General features: G+C 44.1%; 1 protein-coding gene across 1 annotated transcript in view; it reads right to left on the bottom strand.

Annotated features, from left to right (window-relative positions):
* tox3 (TOX high mobility group box family member 3) overlaps nucleotides 1-25,628 on the bottom strand; it is a 118,035-nt gene extending 92,407 nt beyond the window's left edge. The window contains 1 exon segment of the mRNA XM_076999857.1: nucleotides 24,791-25,628. Coding sequence (XP_076855972.1) covers nucleotides 24,791-24,892 — 102 coding nt within the window. The 5' untranslated portion in view covers nucleotides 24,893-25,628.
* Nucleotides 25,629-26,724: the final 1,096 nt, after the last annotated feature.

A 26,724-nucleotide genomic window follows, 5' to 3' on the forward strand; every position in this document is an offset into this window, starting at 1 on the left:
CTGACTTTTCACATAAACAAGTATGTGTGTGTGTGTGTGTGTGTGTGTGTGTGTGTGTGTGTGTGTGTGTGTGTGTGTGTGTGTGTGTGTGTGCGTGTTTGGGGCAGGGTTACATGCATATCTCTGTATGGGAGTGTGCGTGCGAATGTGAGTGAGTGTGTGTATGTGTGTGTGTGGGTGCAAACTGCCATTGCTCCAGGCCTTAAGTTATTCATTCAAACGATCAGCATTCAGGCCGATGTGGGTGTCACTGCCTGCTGTGTGTAAGGCCTCATCCTCACCCCCCCCCCCCCCCCCCCCCCCCATCCTCACCCCCCTCATCCACACACATCCCACACCTCATGAATATTAACAGCTACACACAAAACAAGCCACAAGCCCATATCAGCCACAGGAGAGAGGCCTGGACCCTCGTTCACCTCTCATACACCATGTCCCACACCAATGGCCTATGGCATGCTGTCACTACACATGACTTTATACATTTGATTTTTGGAGTTTACTGAGCTGTCTGATTGGCTCAGTGCAATGGAACAGTAAACATGAAAGCGGTTGTTACGGCGACCGTGGAGGAGAATGGATGATTAGGTAGAGGCTATCCAGATGTCAGCAACAGAACTGTGGAGTTAATAATAATAAGAATAACAATGAATAATAATATTACAAATACCACAAAAAAAAAAAAAACATATTCTCACACCCTATTCTTCAGCTAGCATGTAATCACTTCTGAACATGGGGAGGGGGTCTGAGCTGGACGCCCAAGCAGATTATTCCAGACATGGGAAGGGGCAGGGCTGGTGGGTGGGGCTTTGGGGAAGAAGGAAAGAGGGTGATAGAGAATGAAAATAAGGAAGTGGGTCAGATCAGACAATGAGGCTTCTGTAATTAAGCGGACGAGGAGGGAATGGGGGTACCTCGTTAGTGAGCGGTAACGAGCAGAGAGCGCGCCCCAAACGGACTAACGAGCAGCCCAATCAGATCCCTACTGAAACGAGATTCATTCGTTCATGAATTGAGCTGCTTTGTTTGGAGAGCCCGGGGTAGAGGTGAGACATTCCAACCGTCGGTCGTGTCTGAGGTTACAGGAAGCCGAGTGCACAGTACACACCTCCTGATCCTCCTGAGCAGAAGCACCTGAGCATCTCCAACACTCTAACCCACCAATCCACATTCCACCATGTTCAGAGCAGCGGATTACGGCCCGTGACACACGAGAACAAGAGTGGCCATGCTGGCAGCCCGCCGCCGTGGCCCGTGTGTTATAAGAGCCACTGTCTTGTTTAGGCTAAGGCTGCGTATGCTCTCGTAACCCCCGTGCAGGCGTATTCTTATGTGTGCGTGTCCATGGGGAAATAAACAGCTTGGCATCTATTATAATGCAGCGAATTATTTGAAACCATCCCCGCCCCGGGCGTGAACAATATTGCAGTGCCGTGACACCCCCTCACGCTCAACACAGCGCCGATTCAGCCACTGAACACACGGAGAATGAGCCTGGCCCCACCGTGAATGATTACAGGGCAGGAAAAGAAAAGAACCTGTTATATGGTAGTTATCCCTGGGCTATGGACTGGACACAAATACACTGAATATGATGCTTACTTGTTTCCAACTCCCTATAGGCTGAATGGTGGTCAGCAATGTGTTCTTGATAGTTCAGTTAGTTCTGCACCAAACTGACTCCAGAACAGTGATTTGGTGAAACCAGAAGTCTAGTGAAGATGCATTCTCCACTTCTGCCTCCGGGGAATAAGGTACCCAGATACAGCAATGACAGAGCCCTCTAATTCAAACTAACTCCCTCCCTCACTCACTCACTCACTCACTCACTCACTTGTTTCATTTTCTTGCTTTATGAAATGGCAGCCTGCCAAAATGAGGACTCTCATTGGTTGGGGCTGAGAGAACACAGGGGTGGAGGTAACATCAGTTGCATTGTGGGTAGGGTGAGGCACAGTGGGTGCTGGCTTTGATTTCAGAGGTCTCTCTAGACTAAATGTACTCTCATTTACAAACCAATACAACACTGAGCATATGCACCTGGCCATCACAGATCACAGGGATTGTTCCAAAGCAGCACACAGTCTCACATGGAGCACACGCACACACACGCAAACACACACACACATCGTAGTACATTTGTAAGCTCACTCTTTGGTCCGGCAGGGCCACGCAGAGAGTTAAAGCTGAGTTGTTTTGATCCACAGGAGAAATCGATTGCTAAAACTCAGTTTAGAGCTCAAATCATTACACACCAGCCCTGAACCCAGCAAGAGACTACAGCTTTCCTGTGAGAAACTTCACATGAGTCACTCTCTCTCCTTTGCTCTATTTTACCAGATTTCTATCTCTCTTTCCCTCCCTCTTTCCCTCTCTTTTACACTCACGCCTCTCCTTTCTCTTTTTAAAACCAAACAAACCCACAGTGGAAAACTAAACAGTGGGAATGGGCTGAAGAGAGACGAGCAGAGAGAGAGAGAGAGAGAGAGAGAGAGAGAGAGAGGGGGGGGGGGAGGAGAGGGAGAGTGATAGGGGGAGAGAGAGAGAGAGAGAGAGAGAGAGAGGGGGGGGGGGAGTGATAGGGGGAGAGAGAGAGAGAGAGAGAGAGAGAGAGAGAGTGAGAGAGAGAAGGGGGGGTGATAGGGGGAGAGAGGGGGAGGAGGGAGGGAGAGAGTGAGCGAGTGATAGGGAGAGAGAGGGGGAGGGAGAGAGAGAGAGATGAGTTTGTTTGCGTGTCATTTGAGAGTTAGAGCCCATGTGACAAACAGAAAGAAAAGAGCTGATGTTATCGTGTATCTGGATGCAGCAGTTGACAGTTTCATTCAAAGGATGTTCTAATCCCTGCCCCCCCAATACACTCAAAGACATACACACACACACACACAAACACACACACACACACACACACACAAACACACACACACACACACACACACACACACACACACACACACACACACACACACACACACAAACACACACACACACACACACACACACACACATACACACACACTGTGCATTCCTTCTGAGCTCTCATCATAAAGGAGGCTCTTTAACCCTTGACAGTCCAATTTAAAGCAGTTCAGTTCTTGATTTTGTTTTTTCACTGCCACTGACCTATAGCGGTACACTCTATATTCTGTCTCTCAGTAAAAGAACACACCGCTTAAGGAAAACGTGATGGCAGCTCTTAAAAGCTCTGTGATAAATGCGGCAACACAGCAGAGTTAATCAACAAAGTTATTCAAGACTCCTTGATTGTAGTTTAACAAAACCAGGCTCCCTAAAAGCACAGCAACTCCATTCATTCGATGTTAACCTCTTGCCTTCTAAGACTACAGCAATATAAGAACCTCTCTTTCAAATGAATTCAGGCATCAGGTGTGAGACACATTTGCTTAAGTGAGCTTGGGTAACTGGAGAGTCCATGATGAAACTGGAGATCAACCTTTGTCTGATTCCTGGCATGGGCGTGATATGAAATTGACCCAGGTAATAACAAATGCACCTATTCCTGTGCACTTGTGTTCTGGTTGCCTGAGCAGACCAAGGTGTATTTCTGCCCCACAGCCTTAAATCATCCAGTTCAAACACACACACACACACACACACACACACACACACACACACACACACACACACACACACACACACACACACACACACACACACACACACACACACACACACACACACACACACACACACACACACACACACACACACCTGCACCAGCAGGAGACAATTCTGCCAAACACAATGAGCAGCAAGGTGGCTAAATGGATTATTAGCGGTTGATTATTAGTGGTTGAACGGTTCAGAATGTGCTGCTGAAGAGAGATGGCCAACCATGATTAGTTAACCAATCACAGCGTCCAATCAGAACAGACATAATAACACAGCCATGTAACTGAAAGACCTCCTGACCAATGAGAGACCTGATCACAACAGCTGTTGTGTAAAATACGCAAAAACAAAATTTGAAAAATATTTTCTGGAGAGCACACTGCTGATGATGCGGGGGTTCAAGATCCTTACAGGATCCTTAAAAGAGTGGAGATATCCACACTGAGGCTGTGTCACACCCACATCAAACACACACTGTCATGACGAACCAATAGTGATCGGTGGGTCAAAGACCCACTGGAACTATCTGACTTCAGATCATCAAACATAAACATGAAGCTGTTCCACCGAGCACTTTCCACACGGTGCGGAGGAGATCTCGTTTCCCGCTCGCTCAAAAGTGGGACAGAGGGACCAGTGCCAGAATGTCAGAATGATCGTGATGACATCAGCTGCCACCTACTGCCCAGGCATCTGTTATTGTGTAGCAGGCTCGTCCTTAGCAGCGAGGCCATTTTGTCATGTCTAAACACCTGCTGTGTAACGCAGACCCCTCTACCTCCTCCTGCTCGCCCTCTCCCTCTGCAACCGAGGCCCAGTTAGACACCCTGACACCCCAGGGTGCTACAGAGGTGCCCGGAACAGCCTGGAGGGACCCAGCTCTCCTCTGCTGTGCCTATGGAGGGCTCACACCGATCACAGTTTCATCTCTGATTCTGCGAGGTGCAGATGCATCAGGCCTTCAGAAAGAGTTGCATGCTGGCATGTGAAAACACACACACACACACACACACACATCTCACATGCTTACACACACAAGCATGTCCACAAATACACACACAAGCAATCTAACACATGCAGAAACACGTACAAGAAAGACCTCAAATATAAAGCAATCATGAGAGCGAGTGCAGGTCTGTCGGAAATACAGTCTTCAAATCACTTCAAAGGGGCAATTTTCAAACAGGAATCGCTCATCCTCAAAAAGCATTCCACGTCTAGTTGGACAATTTGGGCACAGCTCTTCTGAATGCTGCTTTGATTCACTGCACTCATTGAACACGGACACCCATCTCCCCTTGCTGTAACCCACCTCCATCTTCCATTTCCTGTCCGTTGCACACAAGCCTCTAACGCACATTAACGTGTACCCAAAAGCTCCCAGACCCCCTCAGACCCCCCCCAGACCCCCCCAGACCCCCTCCCCATCACCACCTCCCATCACTGACCTGGTTCCCACTTACTGGCCTTTCGATAAGACCACAGCCGGTACAATGCCGGCCAGTTGTTCGGTCTCTATAAATCTATGAAACACAAACTGCTAAGAGCTGAATCATATATCAGTCCATTATTCTGCTTGGGCTTCAGTGTATTAAACAAATGGATCGGTCTACAGCTGCGGGGAGTTAGCTGGGGGGTGCAAAGGTTATTGTCTAATTTAAATCTTGGCTGCCTTCCCAGACCTGTGCCACATTCCAATTTGTGGCTGTGTAGCTCTATGTTCCTGACAGAAGAGCCTGTCGAAAGAACAGCCATGGTTGGACCTTCAACAGGTTGTGGGCCAGATAACCACTGTGTGACTGACCAGAGTGACTGAAGCTGATTGGTCCGAGCTACGGACCACGGAGACGGGTTAGGGTTCGTTCCGTTTGGTTTTCGTATGACACTTTGCTCTTTTTTTATGCAGTAGTATCGACATGACAAGCACATGTAATGAAAGACTTTTTTCAGCTGTTACATGGAGATACTGGTGGCGCTTCAGGTTTCAGACCCTGAGCAGAGGGTTCACAGGCAGAATGACAGGTGTAGCTCTATTCACCTTCAACACATTCAAGTATCAAACATATATCAATTACTAGCTCTTCATATTTAACTGACAACCTCGTAGCAAAATAAGCTTTTAAACGGCTTGACAGCTCTGTGTTTGCAAGGGTGTGTTACTGCTTGCTGACAAGAGCAATCGGTTCTGAGTGCCTTGTTCATTTATTCCCTCCACATTTACACCTGAGCTGTCATCTTAAACATTTCCCATTTCAAAAGAACAGTGAGATTATGATAGCAGCGTCGGGGAGAAATTACAATGCCTAATCTTCACCATTCATTTCATGTCATTATGGTGACATTTTTAGAGAGCTTAGGAACAAAGACGCACTGAGCATTCGTTCGGTGGCACTGCAAAATGATTCCTCTCCCGAATGCATGGAGGCACAAAGTTCAAAGAAAATGCAAAATACGACAGAATAAAGAATTACTGGAATTGTGCTGTATTTGGTGGAGGGGGGGGGGTTCATTTCTGGGCAGGATAGAAGGAACTCGTTTTAGGAAGCAAGGCACTTATTATGGAAAGAAAACCCACTTTTAAGTGGAAATCATTTTTTGTGAGATGCTGACGCTGAAACAACAAGCAGAAGTGGCAGCATTCCTCTCTACGTGCCAGTTTCCTGGAGGATTAAATCAAGCTAAGTATAGGTTTGCCACTAATGTGCATGTCAATCATTGCCAGCCCAAGGACTGGGTTCTAAGTTTTAACTTTTCACATTTAAACATGAAACAGTAATTTCTTCCATCTTTCCAAGTGATGCAGTTTCACATAGGCTATCTATGAATGCCATATGTGTGTGTGTGTGTGTGTGTGTGTGTGTGTGTGTGTGTGTGTGTGTGTGTGTGTGTGTGTGTGTGTGTGTGTGTGTGTGTGTGTGTGTGTGTTCAATTTTCTTCTCTATAAAGAAAAAAATGCTCTGATCTCAACATACATTAGGTACCGATTCTACATCCTTACACACATGGTTTTCATAAGCTGCTGTCACTTGACCTGTATTTTACAGTGAGATCAGTGAAGTATCCTGAGCTTGAGTCTCAACCTGAGCTGAAGTCCAATAGCTAAACGTGCAACACTGAAATAAAACCCTGCAGGAAGCAGTCGGCGGGTGCGGAGTCTTCCCCAGCCTCTACAGCAGCAGTCCTCTCCATACTCATCTGTCTTCATTAAGCCAGCATGGTTGACCTGTTTTTCGAGCACTCTGTCACAGGGAAGGCCTGCAGGGACCCGGTGTGTAGTCCACTCTTAGCATGCTTAGCTCCAGTCCACACCAAACCTCAACCTTGCGACGAATCGCTCAGACAGTTCTTGACAATAGCTGGCCGTGTCGAGCCTGTAGCGGACTACTCATCCAGAGTGTGTCAGTTCAGTAGCAGACTGTCGAGAGCTCCCACAGAAACGTCCCCAGCAGTCTATCATCCCCTCGCCCGGCGGTACCACACAGGGACGGCAGCGAGGTGGAGGGAGACTTCATTCTCATAATTCACCTCTGCTGAAGACATCAACGCAATTGACTAGGTCTGAAGAGGACTGTCGAGACATTGTGAGGCTTCTGAATGAGAACGAGCTTACACACCGTGCATCATTTCATCCAGATTTAGAACAGTCATCTTTAGGAATGAATGGAGACTGGGCAGGAGAGGATAATGAATAAATCTTTGGTTCACACCATGATGGTTTTTTCCATGTCGACCAAATTAATGCTTCTCAACACCGTCTAAGGGACCCAGCGGCCTGCAGGAAATCTGGCCTTTGGCTGTTTGGTAGTCTTATTACCAGATTTCCTTTCAGAGCTGATCCTTCTGCAACAGGCCTCTGTAATCGCTCCCTTTATAAGGGTCAGTATAAAAATTGCACTCAGTTAATGGTCAGAAAATTGACAGGGCCAAAGATCAAGTGAGGTTTATTTCCCCCCGGTCTCCCTTTCATCCAGCAATATTCAAATCAAACTCCATGTGACCAATGCAATGCAGACTAATCTGTCATCCCTGTACTCTTGCCAGAGGCACCGAGTTTCACACGCTGGTGGAGATGCTGTCAGATCAAAGTTGTCATGTATAACAAAGCATGTTTAAGGGATAATTAGGGCCAGATGGCTGTTTCTGGTGCCAAGCTAGACAGGCAGTCCATATGCCCGTCTGTGACACATCTGCATGACTGTAAGCAAGGCGACTCTCACAAGTGTCAGTCATTCCCATCTCCATGGCTTTGATGACAGGCTCCGCCTTTGTTAGAGCGCGCTAATGATCATATGCTGATGCAGCACGGCAGTGCAAACATGGTCTGGGTTGGCGTTCATTCTTGCACAAACCAGCCTATAACAAAGGCTTGTGGAGCAGACCAATCATCAGATGCCTAAAAGCATTCTGGGCATTAAATAGGAAAGTGGGTGCAGAATTCAAAGTTCCCAGGCACTGGTCTGGGTTACAATTTATGTACTGATGACCTTCAGGTTGGTTGTTTCTGTAGCCTGAAGCATGCTGGACTATATTTCAATTTCTGAAATTATGACTAGCGGAGCAGTGTTAAACAACACATATATATAAATTATGATGTGAAAAGAAGGCTTTCATAAATAGTCTCATAAAACCGATATAGTGCATGTAACCCCATCTGGGTAATTTTGAAATGAACACTCTTGACTAATTTTGGCAGAGCAGCTGCCAGTAACAGTAATACCCGCTTTCATATCGCCCAGCAGATCAACACGGACCAGAACGCGTTTGGCATGACGCCTTTCCCATAGCATTTATTAACTGTGTAGAAACAGCATATAATGTTTTCCCTGATCCAAAACACACAGCAGGAGCTCTGGGGCCTAATTCGTCATTGTTATTCAAGAGCTTGCTCACCCAACACTTAAAACAAGATCCTTCTAGATTCTAATTAAACACTAAGGTACCTCCCAAGGGCTCAGCTTTGGCGGAGCAAAGCTCTTTGATTTATGTAGTACTTTGTTGTTAGTGCATACCGGCTCGCCTGTTGTGAGCGTATTGCTGCTGCGTATGCGCACAGAGCAGTTACTCATATTTGTTAATTAACTCCCGCTAACAATGTTTTCCTCCACGTTGTGGCAAAAATGCAACACACTGAACACAAATATGGCCCGTTATTTCATGTCTCCACCTTCAAGCAATTAAGGTGAAGATAATTTGCTATCTATTGAGCCCTCGCTGGGAGGGGAAACTTTCGAAGCATACCAAATGACGGACGTTTAGCGGGCCCAGCCAGCTAGCGCGCGATACTGATGGGCTTTCACAGCTCTAATTAGCTCTCAACCTCGTGGCCATCCGACGGAATCCCGCTGAAGTGCTCGCGCGCGCCTGTGATTTACTCCAAAAATCGCGGCTCTCCGAGGCTAGCCCTTCAGCCGCACAATCATCACACGCAAACACTCTCGCCCACTGCGCCATCACGGAGATTAGATGCCGCCACTACAGAATCAGCGAGAGTAGGCACGAGTACTTCGCTACCGTAATGTCACAGAGATTAAACATGGTGGCAACACACTCACTCGGATTAGTCGGTAACTCAGTAATTCACAGTGACTTAGATTAGATGGTAACTCTACCACTTCAGCACAGCAAAGCTGACGCTCAAGCGCTTTCCAAATGCGGTGTCACTGATATAAGACCGAAACAATTTTGTATGGCAGGATGACTGAGAACACGCATGCTTGGACTGCAGACTTGCTGAAATTAGACACCATGCCATTGCTGAATCATAAAGATAAGACACAACTCTCCTACAGAGATGCTAAGATTACACAGAAGTGATGCTACACATAAGGGTTTCTAAGATTAGGTATGTGATCTTTAGATGGATATATTCTCACCATGTTGTTGCAGAATCAAATTTGGTTGTTCAGGTCAAGATACTTAAGTGCCTAAAATCAATCCCAATAAAAGAGAACACTGTGTGTAATGTATTGTCTTAGATCCTATGTTTTAAAGTGGATGTAGTTTCATATAGATTCTCTCCAAAACTTTGACACTAAGCTTTCCTCTGCACAATGAGCCTGTGCACACACCAATTAGGAATCACGTTATTCTTGAATGTCCACAGTAAATGCACTATTGACTGGGACCACCTTGTTATGTAGACTGGGACTGCTTTGTTCAGTAGACTGGGACTAACTCATTATGTAGATTGGGACTGCCTCATTCTGTAGACTGGGACTGCCTCGTTATGTAGACTGGGACTGCCTCATTCTGTAGACTGGGACTGCCTCGTTATGTAGACTGGGACTGCCTCATTCTGTAGACTGGGACTGCCTCATTCTGTAGACTGGGACTGCCTCGTTATGTAGACTGGGATCGCCTCATTATGTAGACTGGGACCACATCGCCGTGTAGATGGGACTGCATGGTTATGTAGACTGGGACTGCATCGTTATGTAGACTGGGACTGCCTCATTCTGTAGACTGGGACTGCCTCGTTATGTAGAATGGGACGGCCTCGTTATGTAGACTGGGACCGCCTCATTATGTAGACTGGGACTGCCTCATTCAGTAGACTGGGACCTCATTCTGTTGATACTCAGTCTCCGTTACCTCCATTACAAGGGAACAGAGATAAGGCAGATAACAGCTTAATTGCCTTTAGCCTTTGACAGAACACAGATGAACAATCCATACACTTTTACACACTTACACTTTTTTTTTGGAGGGAGGGGGAGTTGCTGTTTGTTTTTGTTTGATGGAGGGACAGGCCAGAAATGACCCAACACCCTGGGAATGGCAGTCTGCCCTTCGCTCTCTCCAGCTCCTTTCAAGCGCCACATTAACCGCCATCATTACTTTGTTTCACGTCCATGTTTTACTACACCGCTCACAAACATTACGGTGGCAGGGGAGAGAGGGTTACGCGCTTGGTGGTAGCAAAGCCCCCCCCCATACACACCCCCAAGCTCTCTACTCTTCAGTGATCTGATGTGCGAGTCAGGAGAGCAGGAGTGGATGAATGTGCTCCTATGGGAGGGTTATTGGGGGCGAGATATGGGGGGAACGGTCATAAAACAATACTCCGTTGAATTTGGGCGACAAGATTGAGAGGTTACTGCTACCGTCTAGCAAAGTGGCTGTTCTACTGCTGCTGGTGACCCCAGGAAGAGTGGAGCCCTGGACTCAGCACAAACACACACACACACACACACACACACACACACACACACACACACACACACACACACACACACACACACACACACTGGTGTTTTTCGATTCTTCAAGGCCCAATACAAATGCTCTGCACTGTTGAACAACTCCCTGCAGATGCGAGACATGCATTTTTAAACAAGTGCAGGGACCATTAAACATGGCATACCTACCACCATCCTTTAACCCAGAGGTGCCAAAATCTGGTCCTGGTAATCTACCACTCTGCAGAGTTTAGTCCCAGACCTAATCTAACACAACTAAATGTGTTAATCATTAGTACATCAGCGGCTTCTTAATGCCTGGTATGCTAAATTAAGGTGGGAACTAAACTCTATAGGACAATAGTTCTCAAGGACCAGATCGGGCACTGCTTTAACTCCATGTTTGAATCCTGTTCACATGTTAGATTAACACCCACAACAAATTTGGTAGATTTGAATGAATCTACCATGAAATTAATTAATGAATCTACCATGAAAAAACAAGATTGAGAAAGATTCAGACCAAGTAACTTATTTGGACCTAGGCCCCTAAAAGCAGTGGTGTATTAAAGATCAGCTTAGCAGTGAAAGCTCGGAGTGACACCCTGTCTGATATCTCACAATGACCTTTACGATCCTTTTGGACAATGGGGCCATGATAACAGATAAAGGATGGAGAGCTCTAACTGAACAGTCACAGGCTTTCATAAAACCACACAGTGTGTCATTATTCTCACACTCTCCCATTATGACTGGTTAACCTTGGACAACTGTGCTGTGACACTTTAATCAAAGCCCAGTTAATGCCGCTGACACTGTGTAATCCTTCGCCCACATGTCCTACACAGAGAGGCGGAGATAGAAAGTGGAAGGAAAAATGGATGGTAGAACAGAGAAGCTCGCTCAGGACAGAAATACTTGTGACCAATTTGACCACGATATTTAAAGAGTCAGCTGGGAGCATGACAAGTATGAAGCTCCATGCTATTGATCGATTCATTATTCAGATCAGTTCTAATCACTGGCTGTCAACAAAGAACTTCTAACTTCTAATATGCTCAGCTGCAACAAAACACTCAGTGCACAAGAGAAATCCTCTCAACACAATGCCCCAGACCTCTTTATAAATATCTCTATAAATACTCGGGCTTCACTGCCTTTGTTGTGGTATTATCATATGAAGAACGTCTGCATATGTAGCTGGACTGGATGCAGCCGATTTGGAAAAATGCACCAACACCAACATTCTCATCCTGATTATATAGTGCTTGATAAAAAAATATAAATAATAATTGCATAAAGCCACTTTCTTAACAGGAATTTCACTGGAAGCAATAATAGGGGCAACCAGGAGCAGGAGGATCCAGGAGCAGGAGGAACCAGGAGCAGGAGGAACCAGGAGCAGCCAGCAGGGGCACCATTTTCCATGAACTCCATTACCGTCACAGCCTGTAGACATCATAGTAGCCCTTATTGAAACAGCGTTGTCCACTTCAAATATCGGTCTGTCCACAGATGCACGGCAGACCACTACAATTCTGGCAAAATTAATAAAGCTCCTCCTGTCACATTTCATTCAGCAAACTTCCAGGGACACCTGTGTTAATCTCTCACCTGGTTTCAAATGGGCAGGTAGTGGGTATGCAAACCTAATGTTAACTTCTCTCCCCCACACATCAATAGTTTCCCCATAAGTTCCAGATGGGAACCATCTGTTCAGCTTCTCTAATATGACTTTATTACAACCTAAACGCAACATTCAGTTGCTCTGTAGTAGGGAGGTATGGGTGGGCGTTTCTGCTAAGGATGCTTCTGAGGGCAATAAAAATCACATCAGCGATGAAGCAATCACTGTACGATTGTTGAAGCCGATCTACAAAGCAGCCACTCCGCGCGCTGGTTCCACATATGAAGTAAATATCATCGCTAAGGGAAACCATATGTTTCAGCGAACGGCACCCTGTTTCAATCATCTTTTCTTTTTGTCCCCAGAGTGCTCACCGAATCCTCTGGTTTTATAACTCGTTCATTTCTTTTCTCATTCAACATCAAACCGAGAACATGTGTCAAAACGTGTTACAACACAATCAACCTCGAGCACACTTCCATTCAGCCACCTTAATGAAGAAAGGTGCTGGAAAACCAAGAAATGTGGGCGTCGCTTCTCAGGAACTGGAGGGTTGTATTACAATGGAAAACATGCAGTCATGGACACGAAAACAATTTCATGGTTGGCGAACCGGAAGACAGTGCAAACATGTGTGTGAAAGGTCCCTATTCTCCTCCATGTGTCTGCATCGCTATCATCCAGCGCACTGTAGTCAGATGATTAATTGCCCCGGGTAGCTCCATCAAGCAGAGTGGACAGGATGAGCTTCCAAACCATTGAAACGAGTGTCCTTGGACGGAAAGAGCCCAAAAGCTCAGTTTTGCTTAAGCTTGGGTCCAAGGCACAACCGCAACCATTTCTGAATGGCACTTTGTGGTTCGGACAAAACTAGACATTTGACACCGGGGATATGGTTCGTGGTGAAGGGCAGAACGCCATCAGTAGCATTGTAATCAGAGCTTTGTCATGATGGTGATGATGATGATGATGATGATGGTGATGTGTGGCTTTAATCTACACATGGAAATGAAGCAAATCCTCTCAAGGATGAGACTGACAACCAAAAAATGAGAAGAGGAACAAAGAGATACAGGAGGGGGTGATAAAGAGAGAGAAAGATAAAGAGAAAGTGTGTAATATCTAACATTTCATTTAAAATAAATTATGGCAAATTACATTCCCGGGGAAAACAAAGAGTCTTTATTCTTATCAGTCTAATGCACTCCTATAAAAGATCCCATTAAAATCCTGAGAGAGGGTGATGGTGCTTTTCCAATTTATATTAGCTTTTTTTTGTGGAGACTATTAAAGTTTATTTATTGGTTGAAGATGACTTTGAATGGGCATAGTGTCAGTGCTTGGGGTGGAACTGGATTAGGAGGGATTTGGGCATCACCCTGCTGAATTGTAGTGGTATATGGCATCCTGTGGAAAGGGTGGGGCCAGATGAAGGAGCAGTAACTGATGACCTCTCTAAGCCAATAGCAAACATACACATGGTTACCCAATTTCCATAACACAGCACCCAGCTGTGCTTGAAGACCTTCCTGGTTGGGAACCACAGGATGAGAAAATATAAACATAGAAGAGTGGCAGTAGCCATGGAAACGATAAAGGAGAGCCCGGCTGGTCCTAACCCATGTCTGGGACATTAATACGAAAGTGCTTTAACTTTTCTTAATGATGAAAAGAAAAAGAGAGAGATGTTACTTCCTCTGTTCATTTAAATGTGTTCTGTTTGCACATTCAAATGAGCCATTTTATTTACTCCCCTTTTCTGAACTCTTTGCTCAATGAGTCCTACTAGTGTTTGAACACCTGCTGTTTTTGTTGGTCCATACAGAGCAAGCAACAGACGCAAAGGATTGTGGGTCTGTGTAGCAGGACAGAGTGCAGCTATACAAAGGACTAATGGAATAATCAGTTCAGAATAATGATTTCACCTCATCATTTGAGGCATGATATCAGATGTCTCATTCTCTTGCCACGTTAATGAGGGCAGAGGTCCCCATCTCTCTCTCTCTCTCTCTCCTCTCTCTCTCCCTCCTCTCTCTCTCTCTCTCTCTCTCTCTCTCTCTCTCTCTGTGCTAATGGAGGACAAAACAAAGACTAAATCCTGCATGAAATAAAGAGGCTAAACGTGTGTAGCAAAGTCAGTTAAGCAGAATATGAAGCTGATACAATCCCTGCAGCATTTGGCGTGGGACCACAGGATGGACAGCAGTGTGACACACAGCCTGAACATTTACTAGTTAATGTTTCACGCCACGTGTTCATTACAGACTCTAATACGGGCTAGTAAAGTAGTGTGTCAATTACCCAGTATTCCCCATGGGCAGAAACACAATTAGCCATGAATCAGGCAGTTTTTTAACCACTGGTTAAACTTCAAAATTAAGAATTAAATGTTTGTGTTCAGGTATAACAATGAAGCTTTTTACATAGAATATTATGTCTGGGAGAAACTGCTGCTTGAGTCCCCTGTTCGCAGATGGCCAACTAGCTTGTAGAAAACAGCATAGAAAAATCACCATTCCTGAGGGCAATAAGAGTGTTTGCTTCAATAAATCAGAGTTGATATTCCTGGAGGAAAACCAGGAAAGAACAACAGAGAAAACCAAAAAGATGACATTTGCAGCCTTGATATAGGCATTATTTTGCCAACAATTTCAGAGGAGACATCTACAAGGAAGGGCTTGACTGCTAGCGCTAACAAGATAAGTACAAACACTTCTGCTTCTGAAACATCTACAGCATTCAGCCAATCCTGTCGCATATTATAGTGAACATCCAGCCAATCCTGTCGCATGTTCTTGTGGCGCCTAGGTTATGACCCAAACAGGCATTTCTTTCTGTTCCGCTTCTGTAGGTTTAAGGTCATGAGGATTAGAGTGCAATCAGTAGTCCAATTATAATCTCAGAAATGACATAAAAGATCACTGACACAGGAAATCACTACATGGGGTGCGCTGATACTGTTTATTGGGGCTGTAGATAAAATTAGATGGATATATTCATTGGCTGTGTGACTGCAATCTCCTGGGATGCACTTGACTGAATAACCAATTTTGATGCCAAAATGTCTAGTGGATACAAATATAAAATTTGAACAATATAGCAATTAAAAAGGGGGCACTCACCAGCCATTCTGTAATACCTCACATATGTAACACCATGCCTCATATCAGATATACATTTTCTAAGATATGGATAACTGTTATCCTAAGACATCGTAAGTTTATTCTGACAAAGTGAACCGTACAAAAAGTACCGCCAGTGCTAATGTGTGTTAGCCAATCAAAGAAAGAGTTTCCAGACTCCACGCTGCTAAAACAATGTGTGTAAATGTTCTCTATCGGTCTTATCAGGGGCGCTTTTGTCATAAGTGGAACATCTCCTGACCAATCAGCATTCCAGGCTGGCAATCTGGCTTCTGAGGTCTTTGTCCAACAAAAGGACAAGGACATCCTAACCCTCCTGCAAATGGCTCACTGGCATCAATGCAACATGAGCATGTTCCCTGTGAGCTGCCAGAGAGAGAGAGAGAGAGAGAGAGAGAGAGAGAGAGAGAGAGAGAGAGAGAGAGAGAGAGAGAGAGAGAGAGAGAGCGTCACCTCTGAGGAGCACACACCCCCTATCCACCCCAAAAAGATGAGCCTTCAAATCTTTGTTCAGCTCAGTCTCATGGGACGATTTGGTGACACTCTTCTGCAGGGCTTTAATCAATGATGCCTTTCTCTGCTTCAGCTCATCTTCAGCAAAACATTAACATGCACACACACACACACACACACACACACACACACACACACACACACACACACACACAACATGCACCTTCACACGAGTGTGTGTGAAACCGAATGATATCTAGTGATAAAATATAGTAATATGACTCCAATGTCTTGGGCCAACTGACCTGCTCTCTGCATGGCTGGCATTTATTTGATAAGTATCTTGTGAAACACAAGCTAAAAATGGAATTCTGAAATGTGGCTGTGCTACATCAGGCAGATTGGGTTTGATCTTCCTCGCCTCTCACTCAACCCATACAAGATTCAGTTTCCAAGCCACTAAGTTCAAAGACAGTGTCTTAAACTCCCCATCAGGGGGCGCCATGATTCGCTCTAACACACAGATGTAGTGAGCCTCCATGGCGTGTCTGAGCACATGTATAGATCTCAGCTGGAACCTACAGTCTCATTCTCCTTACATCCCTGTGTCCTGTCTTGGTTTCACTAGATTTGAAACACCACAGCTGGTTTCAGTTCAAAACCCATTTGGGTTAATGTGCCTGCTTTTGTGAAACGGCTACTAACCTCTTCTGGTGAATATGAATTGTCATAATTCTATATATTTGACATTAGAGTGCTGTTGCTTGATGTTAAAGTGAGCACTTTAACTACCGTAGCAGTCTATAATCAACGAAGAGTAATGAGATATGAAATAAGAGAGTCAACACCCAGACCATTACACAGGAGCAGGATACCTCTTCAGTGTTCACTCCTCTGCCATGGGAGGACAGCGCAACCAATCAGATTTGACTTCATTTTATTGACTTCAAGGTTACTTTTGCATCGGTCCAGACCATGACGCCTGGCCTAACAGCATAAAGACCTATGTTTGGGAAGATATGCTTGAAGCAGGTTAATCAAAGACAGTGAGGGTGAAGACGTGCTCTGTAATAGCTGATCTCATCTGGTTAATGGTGGGTGTCAGCTACAGATTAGCATAATTACATTTATCAGCCACACAACAGCACTCTATGCAGATAATCAATCACATGGGGGTGGGGTCAAAGGTTGCTGGAGTTGCTGGAATGGGTGGAAAAAGCAGTAGCGATGAGGGAATTCTTTCTCAAACAACAACACACATACACACACACACACACACACACACACACTCAGAGTGGCCATATTTGTTGTATCAAACACTGATAGCAGAGGTCTTGGCTATATTGAGCAGCACAGAACAAGAGTATTATCTGTGTTTCCTCTGAAGCGGGCAGCGTCTCAGCCTACAGTGTTCTGTGCTCTCTGACATTCATGGGGTATGGGATATAGTTATAGGATATAAGACTACATCTGGTACCACAGAGGCACTCTCTCATTCTGAAACCACAATTGCATCACAATCCAAGATCATCTAGGACAAGAATCAATAGAGAGATGGAGAGAGAGCAGAAGAGAGAGTGTGTATGAGAGAGAGAGGGGGAAGGAGAGAGAGGGAGACAGAGGAGAGAGAGAGATGAGCACTTCATTTCATTTCAGTTCATCTTTCTGAAGGAAATGTTACATGATGAAGTCTCTTCAGCGAGTGACTCAGTACAGGTCTGCTCTGTGACATTCACTTCGCCACAGCACAGGGGCAGTGACGAACACACACTCCTGTTCAACCTCACGCACAGAACACCAGCACATCAAGCCTAACACCACCTTATGGTCCTGTGTTCCCTCCAGTATTACAAATGAATCCAAATAAAAACCAAGCAGATAAAAAGCCATGTGTGCTGAATGCTTTTTGATGTCTGAGACACCGTCTCTGCTCGCACGTCCTTTATTCTTGGCCTGTTTGTTTATTTTAGGATTCATACCTTTATATCACATTCAAGAATTCCCCAATCTGTCATCACATTACACATTGTCCTCTTGAGGCATGCAATTGTAATGACATCAAATGCCTTCATCAGTTCAACATATAATGGCTCAGTACTGCTCATATTATGAAGTGATGAAAAAAAGGACTCATGAGATGATCAAAATGCACATCAGTGGAAGAAAACGTGAAACAACAACATGGCATCTGCCACCTCGTCAGTGAACTCTGTCTAGAAGCCCTCATTAGAAACCCGAAGCCCAGTCGTTTTGCTTTCAACACTTGATCATTGTGGTGACCAGCATATCTGCTCACTGCCAATACAACAACACTTTGTCTGGGCAGCCACCATGGCAACAGTTATCAGTATTGTTGCAGTGTTGTCAAGGAAGTGCCGGAAACTGACAGAAGACTCAGTCTTTGAGGACAAAGGCAGAGGGCAAAGCTAAAGAGTGGATCTCTGTGCCGGCTTAGACGCACAGCTGCCTGTCATGAGAAATAGGGAATGGGGCAGGAAACAAGTCTGCAAAAAAAAAACAAACAAACACAAAACAAATTTCAAAAAGCACATAAAAATGTAAATGAAGCTGGCGGTTATTTTGGTGCAGGGAATAAAAGTGTGTCGCTCTCTGTTCAACTTTCTGCTAAAAATATAAAAATACAGCAATGCCCCTCCCTCCAACTCCTGAAGTGCCAAAAATACAGCACTTCACGAATCCACTAGAATATCTAGAATATTCCTTGGACTGACACACTACAGTGTGCAGCCAGGGTTGGGACAGGTGTGGGGTCAGGTGTGTAGTTGGGTGTGGGGACAGGTGTGTAGATGGGTGAGGGGTCAGGTGTGGGGTCAGGTGTGTAGTCGGGTGTGGGACAGGTGTGTAAACGGGGTTGGGACAGGTGTGGGGTCAGGTGTGTAGATGGGTGTGCGGACAGGTGTGTGAACGGGTGTGGGGCAGGTGTGGGTTTCTTTACACTCTACGACCATACAGGTTACATGTTTCTTTACATTCCATAAACAAAATGAGGATCATCACATACTCAAACATTTTCATTCTCAACCAATTTCAACAAATTGACCAAAACAAAATCTCACTTGCATAAGCTCAAGTAGATCATACCTCTAAAACATAATACAAGTTTTATTAGAACTTCTACTTCTATGGGATTTGTAAGATTAAAAAGCTAATCCTTTAATCTGTTAACTTCTGATGGACTTATAGATGAGACCTATACCTGCTATAAATAAAAACAAAATTTACAAACCTTTAGCAATTTGCAGTTTAAATTAATGATGCAAAATTAAAGGTAGTTAAATGAAAATTAGCTTGAGTGCTAGTATGCTTCAAGGCATCAAACTAATTAACAAACTTTATCCTAAATGTTCTCTCTCATCAGTGCCAGACTGGTCTGGGTTTGTGTAGCATCTGTGCTTCATGTAAATAGTCTGGAATGCACTTTCACATTGCTAAACATGTAATCAAAGTATGTTATTGTCTTAATGTTATGAAACTCATGGCAAGTGAGCATATTGTGTAGATCATTGTCAGGGACAAAAAACCAAGACCGACGATCCCGTGGAAAATGCCAAATTCCTGTTGCAACTTTGCACTGATGGGTTTATATTTTTAGTTCCTTATCAAATTTAGATTTAGGTCAAATTTAGGGGATTAACATTTGATATTAAGCGCCCATGGAGGAAAAAGTAAGATAATGTTTAGACTCTTCCAGTGTGGAGTGTATGAAGGTTGAGAGAGACAGAAGGTTTAGACTCTTCCAGTGTGGAGTGTATAAAGGTTGAGAGAGACAGAAGGTTTAGACTCTTCCAGTGTGGAGTGTATGAAGGTTGAGAGAGACAGAAAGTTTAGACTCTTCCAGTGTGGAGTGTATGAAGGTTGAGAGAGACAGAAAGTTTAGACTCTTCTAGTGTGGAGTGTATGAAGGTTGAGAGAGACAGAAGGTTTAGACTCTTCCAGTGTTGAGTGTATGAAGGTTGAGAGAGACAGAAAGTTTAGACTCTTCCAGTGTGGAGTGTATGAAGGTTGAGAGAGACAGAAGGTTTAGACTCTTCCAGTGTGGAGTGTATGAAGGTTGAGAGAGACAGAAGGTTTAGACTCTTCCAGTGTGGAGTGTATGAAGGTTGAGAGAGACAGAAGGTTTAGACTCTTCCAGTGTGGAGTGTATGAAGGTTGAGAGAGACAGAAGGTTTAGACTCTTCCAGTGTGGAGTGTATGAAGGTTGAGAGAGACAGAAGGTTTAGACTCTTCCAGTGTGGAGTGTATGAAGGTTGAGAGAGACAGAAGGTTTAGACTCTTCCAGTGTGGAGTGTATGAAGGTTGAGAGAGACAGAAGGTTTAGACTCTTCCAGTGTTGAGTGTATGAAGGTTGAGAGAGACAGAAGGTTTAGACTCTTCCAGTGTGGAGTGTATGAAGGAGCAGCAGCAGCTGTGTACACTCACAGTGCAAACACAGAACAGAGAGAGAAGTTTAACCCCTACATGCCTGACCCACACAGCAGTGTGCTATGACCTCAGGGGGAAAGCGTGTGTGTGTGTGTGTGTCACAGCTTGTCTGAATGGGTGTTTTTGTTTGCTTTTGTCCCAGTGTGACAATGTGTGTGTGTGTGTGTGTGTGTGTGTGTGTGTGTGTGTGTGTGTGTGTGTGTGTGTGTGGTGTGTGTGTGTGTGTGTGTGTGTGTGTGTGTGTGTGTGTGTGTGTGTGCGTGCGTGCGTGCGTGCGTGTTTGTGTGTGTGTGTGTGTGTGTGTGTGTGTGTGTTGCTGGGGAGTAGGAGACTCTGTGAGGGTAAATACCTCTGTAATTTACCATCTGAGATGGCTGTCCACATTTCCTACTTTTCTTTGTTTCCACTCCTGGAGCATGAAAGCACTGTTGCCACCGTGTGACACAGTCCGGCCTTTGAGCAGTCTTCATCATACCCCAGTTTAATAACACATTCTATGCTTACACCTGAAGACCATCCATAGTCATCACTCTTCCAACAGCAAAACACAGTAGATAATATAAATCTTTATGACCAAGTGAAATGCTAACACCATCCTTTTCCATTTGTTTAGGATCAAATTAGGATTTGTCCAATATGGTTTGGTGAGCAGGGAAGAGAACAAACTTGGTGTGTTTTACCATACTGTGTTTCTGAGGCAATTTGTCATGAGTGTGTACACACTCGCCATCTGTTAGTACAAACCCTCTCTCTCTCTAAAAAAAAAACACACATGCACGCACGCACGCACGCGCACACACACACACACACACACACACACACACACACACACACACACACACACACACACACACACACACACACACACACACACACACACACACACACACACACACACACACACTTCCTGACACAAAGTCCAGTCAGGTCGCCATGGCGAGGGAAGCACAAAGAGAAACGTCCATTCTTGCATATCTGAATGAAGCTTTTCATTAGAGGAGGGGGAGAGAGAGAATAAGAGAGAGATAGAGAGATAGAAACAGAGAGAGAGAGAGTGAAAGAGAGAGAAAGAGGGAAAGAGAGAGGAGAGAGAGAGAGAGAGAGAGAGAGAGAGAGAGAGAGAGAGAATGGTCAGAAGTGCTGACAATCACCAAACTGTGGCCAAACTCCTCTGAGAAAACAGCTGTCCCATTATGCTCATTACTGTTCCTCTTGCTCTCTTGTTTTAACCAGTCCCAGACATTTTCCTGTACCTACCTCAAAAAGCTCAGAAGGTCAGAGTAAGGCCACACCATTAACACAGTCAAAGATAAATAAAGCAACAGTGGATTCAATGCCCTGCTTTGATTCAACATACTGAGCACTGATAGAGTGAATACTTGAAATCACATTATAACAATAACAAACACAACTCCTTCTTCTAATGCCATATGCATGTTTGGGGGGCCAGTCTAGTAGGCTAGTGTCTTAATGCTGTCATTTCAACATTGTTGTAAAAATTTAAAACCAAACAAATCAAAAAGCATGAGGTAATGCTCTGATCTTTAGAAGCACTTTAACACAAGCAAGCATGCAAGCATTCAGGATCAAGAACTCTAATTCACTTGCAACAGAATGACATTAAAATATGTCAATGCAGGCATGTGTGTAAGCTTTTAGAAGTGGGTCATTCTTCTTCTAAATGTCCATGACAACTCCCACATGTGTGCTCTGTCTAAACAGAAAACTCAAGTCCAAACCACACTCATTGCCCCCAGACCATGGAGCAGAGAAACAACCTATACTAGCCAATCAGGATCTGCACACGTAGGGGCCTACAAGCAGCGTTACAAAAGCGTGCCAAAACCATATGAGCAGGAGACTCAGCCTAGTACCTTATGGTGGATCATTCTCCACACCAAAAATGTGGATCACCAGTCTCATGTTCCCATTGCGAGGACAGTTGTTTGTTGTTTGGGTTCTGGCACTTAAGTCTGAACACTGGTTGCCTGTTTTGCTCCTTGATTCCAGTGCCACTACATCCCATTAAAACACATTTTTTCTGAGCTTGGGATCATTTTACCAACTCAGGCAAGAGAAAGTTTTTAATTTTTTCTCTCTTCTCCCTCTCCTTTAATCTCACCTCCCCTTTTTTTACCTTATCCAGATTTCCCACATCAACCAGAGCTTCATTAGACCTGAGTGTGGTACCTAATTAAGGTTCATGCCACTTGTTCTAATACGGCTGCAGATTTAAAGCAATCTGTGATGTTTCAAAGTGCTGCCGGCAGCTTTGGACTCAGCAGGCTTTAAAACTGGATTACCTCCTCTGACACCGACAGAACTCCTGTAACGGAGACACTGATCCGAATAAGGGATAAATAAGTTCCCTAAGTCCAGAACCACTTTACACAGCTGGGAGTGGCACAGAATGATTGAGAGTAAAATATCAGTGGGCAGCCATATTCTGGAATACCGAACCCACACAACTGCTGTATGTCTCCCTGACTGACCCCACAAAGAATAACGCTAGCGGGTCACCCATTATACCATTGAGGGGTCTTCCAAACACTTTCTAACATCATGCTTGTTAACAAATGCTATTGTGAGGTATATCTGTGGGCCTACACGTTCACGGGGTTTGAAGTCGATCTACAAGATCTACCTGGTGAAGTCGATCTACAAGAACCTGTCCAAATTTTCACTCACACACACACCACACACACACACACACACACACACACACACACACACACACACACACACACAAATGTCAACGCATCAAAAGTCCGCTGGCACTGACTGTTGGATCTGTCATTTATACTTTCAAGTAAAGTTCCCCAAAGACACAAACCCCTGCATGAGTTCATCTCTGTCTGTGCTCCTAGTGCCTTGAAAACAACATCTGACTGACAGGGATATGGCACTGCAGAGTTATCACATTCACAGTCTTCAGGGTTTCACAACTGCAGAGCTCTACTACACCATGAATCATTATACTCTGAGAAGAAAAGGACTCTTCCGTGACTTTAGTTCTGTTACTTGATGGAGGCTACACAGAGTTTGAGAAAGGGAGGATTTATTTATAGTACGAAGTTAAGATAATACTAGACTTATGTTAGAACTTCCTTTTTGGAGACAGAAATGCTGACTTGCCTCAACAAACACATGTAAAGTGAACACATTAAGAGATTTGTGGTTAAGAAGAGAAACATTCCATCTATCTTTTCAAACTATCATGAACAATCATGTCACAATCACTGGCTACTGAATATAGTAAGACCTGAGGGGGAAATGTTAGGTATGTGCCTATTCATGTATCAGTAACCGAATTCAGGAAATTGGCTAAGATATGAACTGACAGCTTATAGAATGACATCACATACTGTGTATCGTATCGCAGGTTAGACGAGATGATACCATCTGACAGCTGAAAAGAGGTTTAAAAGATAGAATTCAGCTTTCTTTTCAGACACCAGTGGCAAAGTAAATAAACAAGCTGTAGAATTCATGAGAAGCGCTCGCGATCTTGCCGCTCGTGTGAAAACTTTACTCACGCGCCCCAGTAGCAACATTTCCAGCCGGTACTCACAGAACCGGGTCCCCAAATCACACACGAGAGTGAGGAGCGGCTGGAAACATCCCGATCATGTCCACCCCAACCTGAGAACCTGCACAACCCGCTATTAGCTGCGCTATTGACTGTGTTTAGGACATTACCCCATAACTACATGTTTATATGCTTGTAAATCTCTTCTTAATTAGCGATCACGTCTTAATCCAATGTCACACTTTTAATTATGGGCTTGGTGACGTTTTAGTACTAGCAGTCTCAACGCCACAAGCTACTTTGGGGCCATTTTCACAAAGTGGGGGTTACATTTAAAGTAAGGTAAGTGCTTGAATACAAGGAGGAGTGTGCTGGCAACTTGACGAGGACGGTTTCAATATAAACGTTTCTTCTTCTGGTTGTAAGACAGAGTTCATGTGATGTACGACTTCTGTAAGAAGACGAAAAGATCGAATAATGCACATTCCTGGCACACGACTCTTCCACCTGCTCCATGATGATGCTTCAACGGCCAACTGCTACAAACATGCAACATACTATATATATATATATATATATATATATATATATATATATATATATATATATATATATATATATATATATATATAGTTTGCGTGTGATATTTTAATAAGCCAGTAGTGCTATAAGTGAGCTAAAAGCTACACTGTTCTCAGGTCCGCTACAAGGAATCAACTTTGTCCTACTATTTTGCGTGCTGAACGATAGGTGTCGGGAGGACGATTAAAACACCATATCTCACCTTGTTGTAGTTGTAGTAGCCCAGGCAGTGGGAGAAATCCATGTTCTGCGGATCTCCGGGTATAGAATTCCCCCCGGTAGACGGATAAAATCGTACATCCATGTTTCCCTGTTCACGAAGCGCAGCTGCACAACGAGCCGAGCGCAGTTTGTTTTCGCTGTTTTACAATCCACGCGCGGTGAAAACGTGCACGCGCGGCGGGGAGCTGCACGCGCACGAGGACAGGGGGAAAGGGGTGAAATAAAACAAAAAAAAAAGTTTTAGTAATCCTGGTCTATACGCAGACGTAGTTGGGAGATGTTGGTAAATGTTGAGCAGTGTTCAGGTCGCCCGAGGAGGTGGTTACTGAGGCACAGCGCCGTGCTCGAGCACGCCTGAAGTAGCAGTACACAAAGAAGCACGCGAGCGGCGAAATCACCCCCAAAACACTCTCCCTCACTCACTTACCAGATAAGGAGCAACAAAACAAAACAAAAACGTTGGGAAAAATACAAACGTCGTAGTTTTCCAGTTCAGCGCAGTGTCTATATGTAGCACGGAGAGCACTAAATCAAGTTCACGGAATTCTGCGCCTTAAAACTAAACTAATTTGGTTAAATTAGCCCTTTTTTCAGAGTTGCCTCAGCTTCGTTCTCCACCATCCTCCAGTTAACGTTAACACCTTGCAGCAAACTTTGGACGAGGCGTTTACCGATTAATTATGCCGCTAGGATTCAGGGGTCTGGAAGAGCCAATAGTCTCCTTGTTCCATCAATCTACATCAAGCTGTGTTCCTAGGCGTAATGAGCAGGAGAAGCGTGCGGCCAAGCGCGACCACTCCCCGCCGCCTCCGACCCCCTTACGACCAGTCAAATAGAAATCTGCCTAAGAAACACTGAGTGGACACTTTAACCTGGAGAGCATCTAGACTTTCAGAAATATTTGACTAATCTAAAAATATATTAGACATAAAACTACGCAGGCATGGTGTTTTACATCCTAAATCTTAAAAACAACGTGCGGATCATTTGTATCTTTTCACATTAAGTGTCTTTTGTATTCATAGTGACAACTGGTACGGAGGTTTGTTCAGGAGATGTATTTTAATCTCACGTGATGTATTCAAATGTTCAAATCGGGTTTGCAAATCAAATGCAGCCTATTTGCATGTGAATAGGCCACTTCCTCTTCAGACTAAACCAACTTGTAAACTCACAAGATATTACACTGGTATAAAACAGCCGTCAAGAACTACATATAACTACTTTTGATGAACTACAACAAATAATTTTCGATTCACAATTTTAGGAATGCAGTTTTATATGTCTTGATAATAAAATAGATTGTAGTCACGGACACGCAAACATTTTATGAAGAATCGATTCAATGATTTGAACACATAAGAGAGACAGAGTTAATCAAACAACTGTCTCTCAGGTTGATACAATTCCCCAATGTGACCACAAGGGGCACAGAAATTAAATGTAGCTTGCAGAGGTGTCATTATTATTTAATAAATCCACCTGGGGATTTCAGACCTACTCTATGGTTGTGCTGCTGAAGTCCATGAGATTTACGAACAAGGCGTCTCCTAACAGCACTGCCAAATATCAGCTTGGAAACAAACCTCTGTTTTAGACGAATATGGTAACAGCACTACGATACTATAACTGATGATTATTATACATTACACATCATGTTATAATACCACAGTAATATATATATATATATATATATATATATATATATATATATATATATATATATATATATATATATATATATATATATATATATAATATCTATAATATATTAATATATACTATTACCGCAGTATTACTGTAGTAACTATTGTTAAGAGTTAGAGAAGAGATGTAGAGATATGTAAAATTGTAGTGAACCCACAAGGTTTCCAGAGAAACAGTACATTTCAGCTGGAGGATTTCTCTGATACA

Source organism: Brachyhypopomus gauderio, chromosome 1 (assembly GCF_052324685.1).
Source record: "Brachyhypopomus gauderio isolate BG-103 chromosome 1, BGAUD_0.2, whole genome shotgun sequence".
NCBI lineage: Eukaryota > Metazoa > Chordata > Actinopteri > Gymnotiformes > Hypopomidae > Brachyhypopomus > Brachyhypopomus gauderio.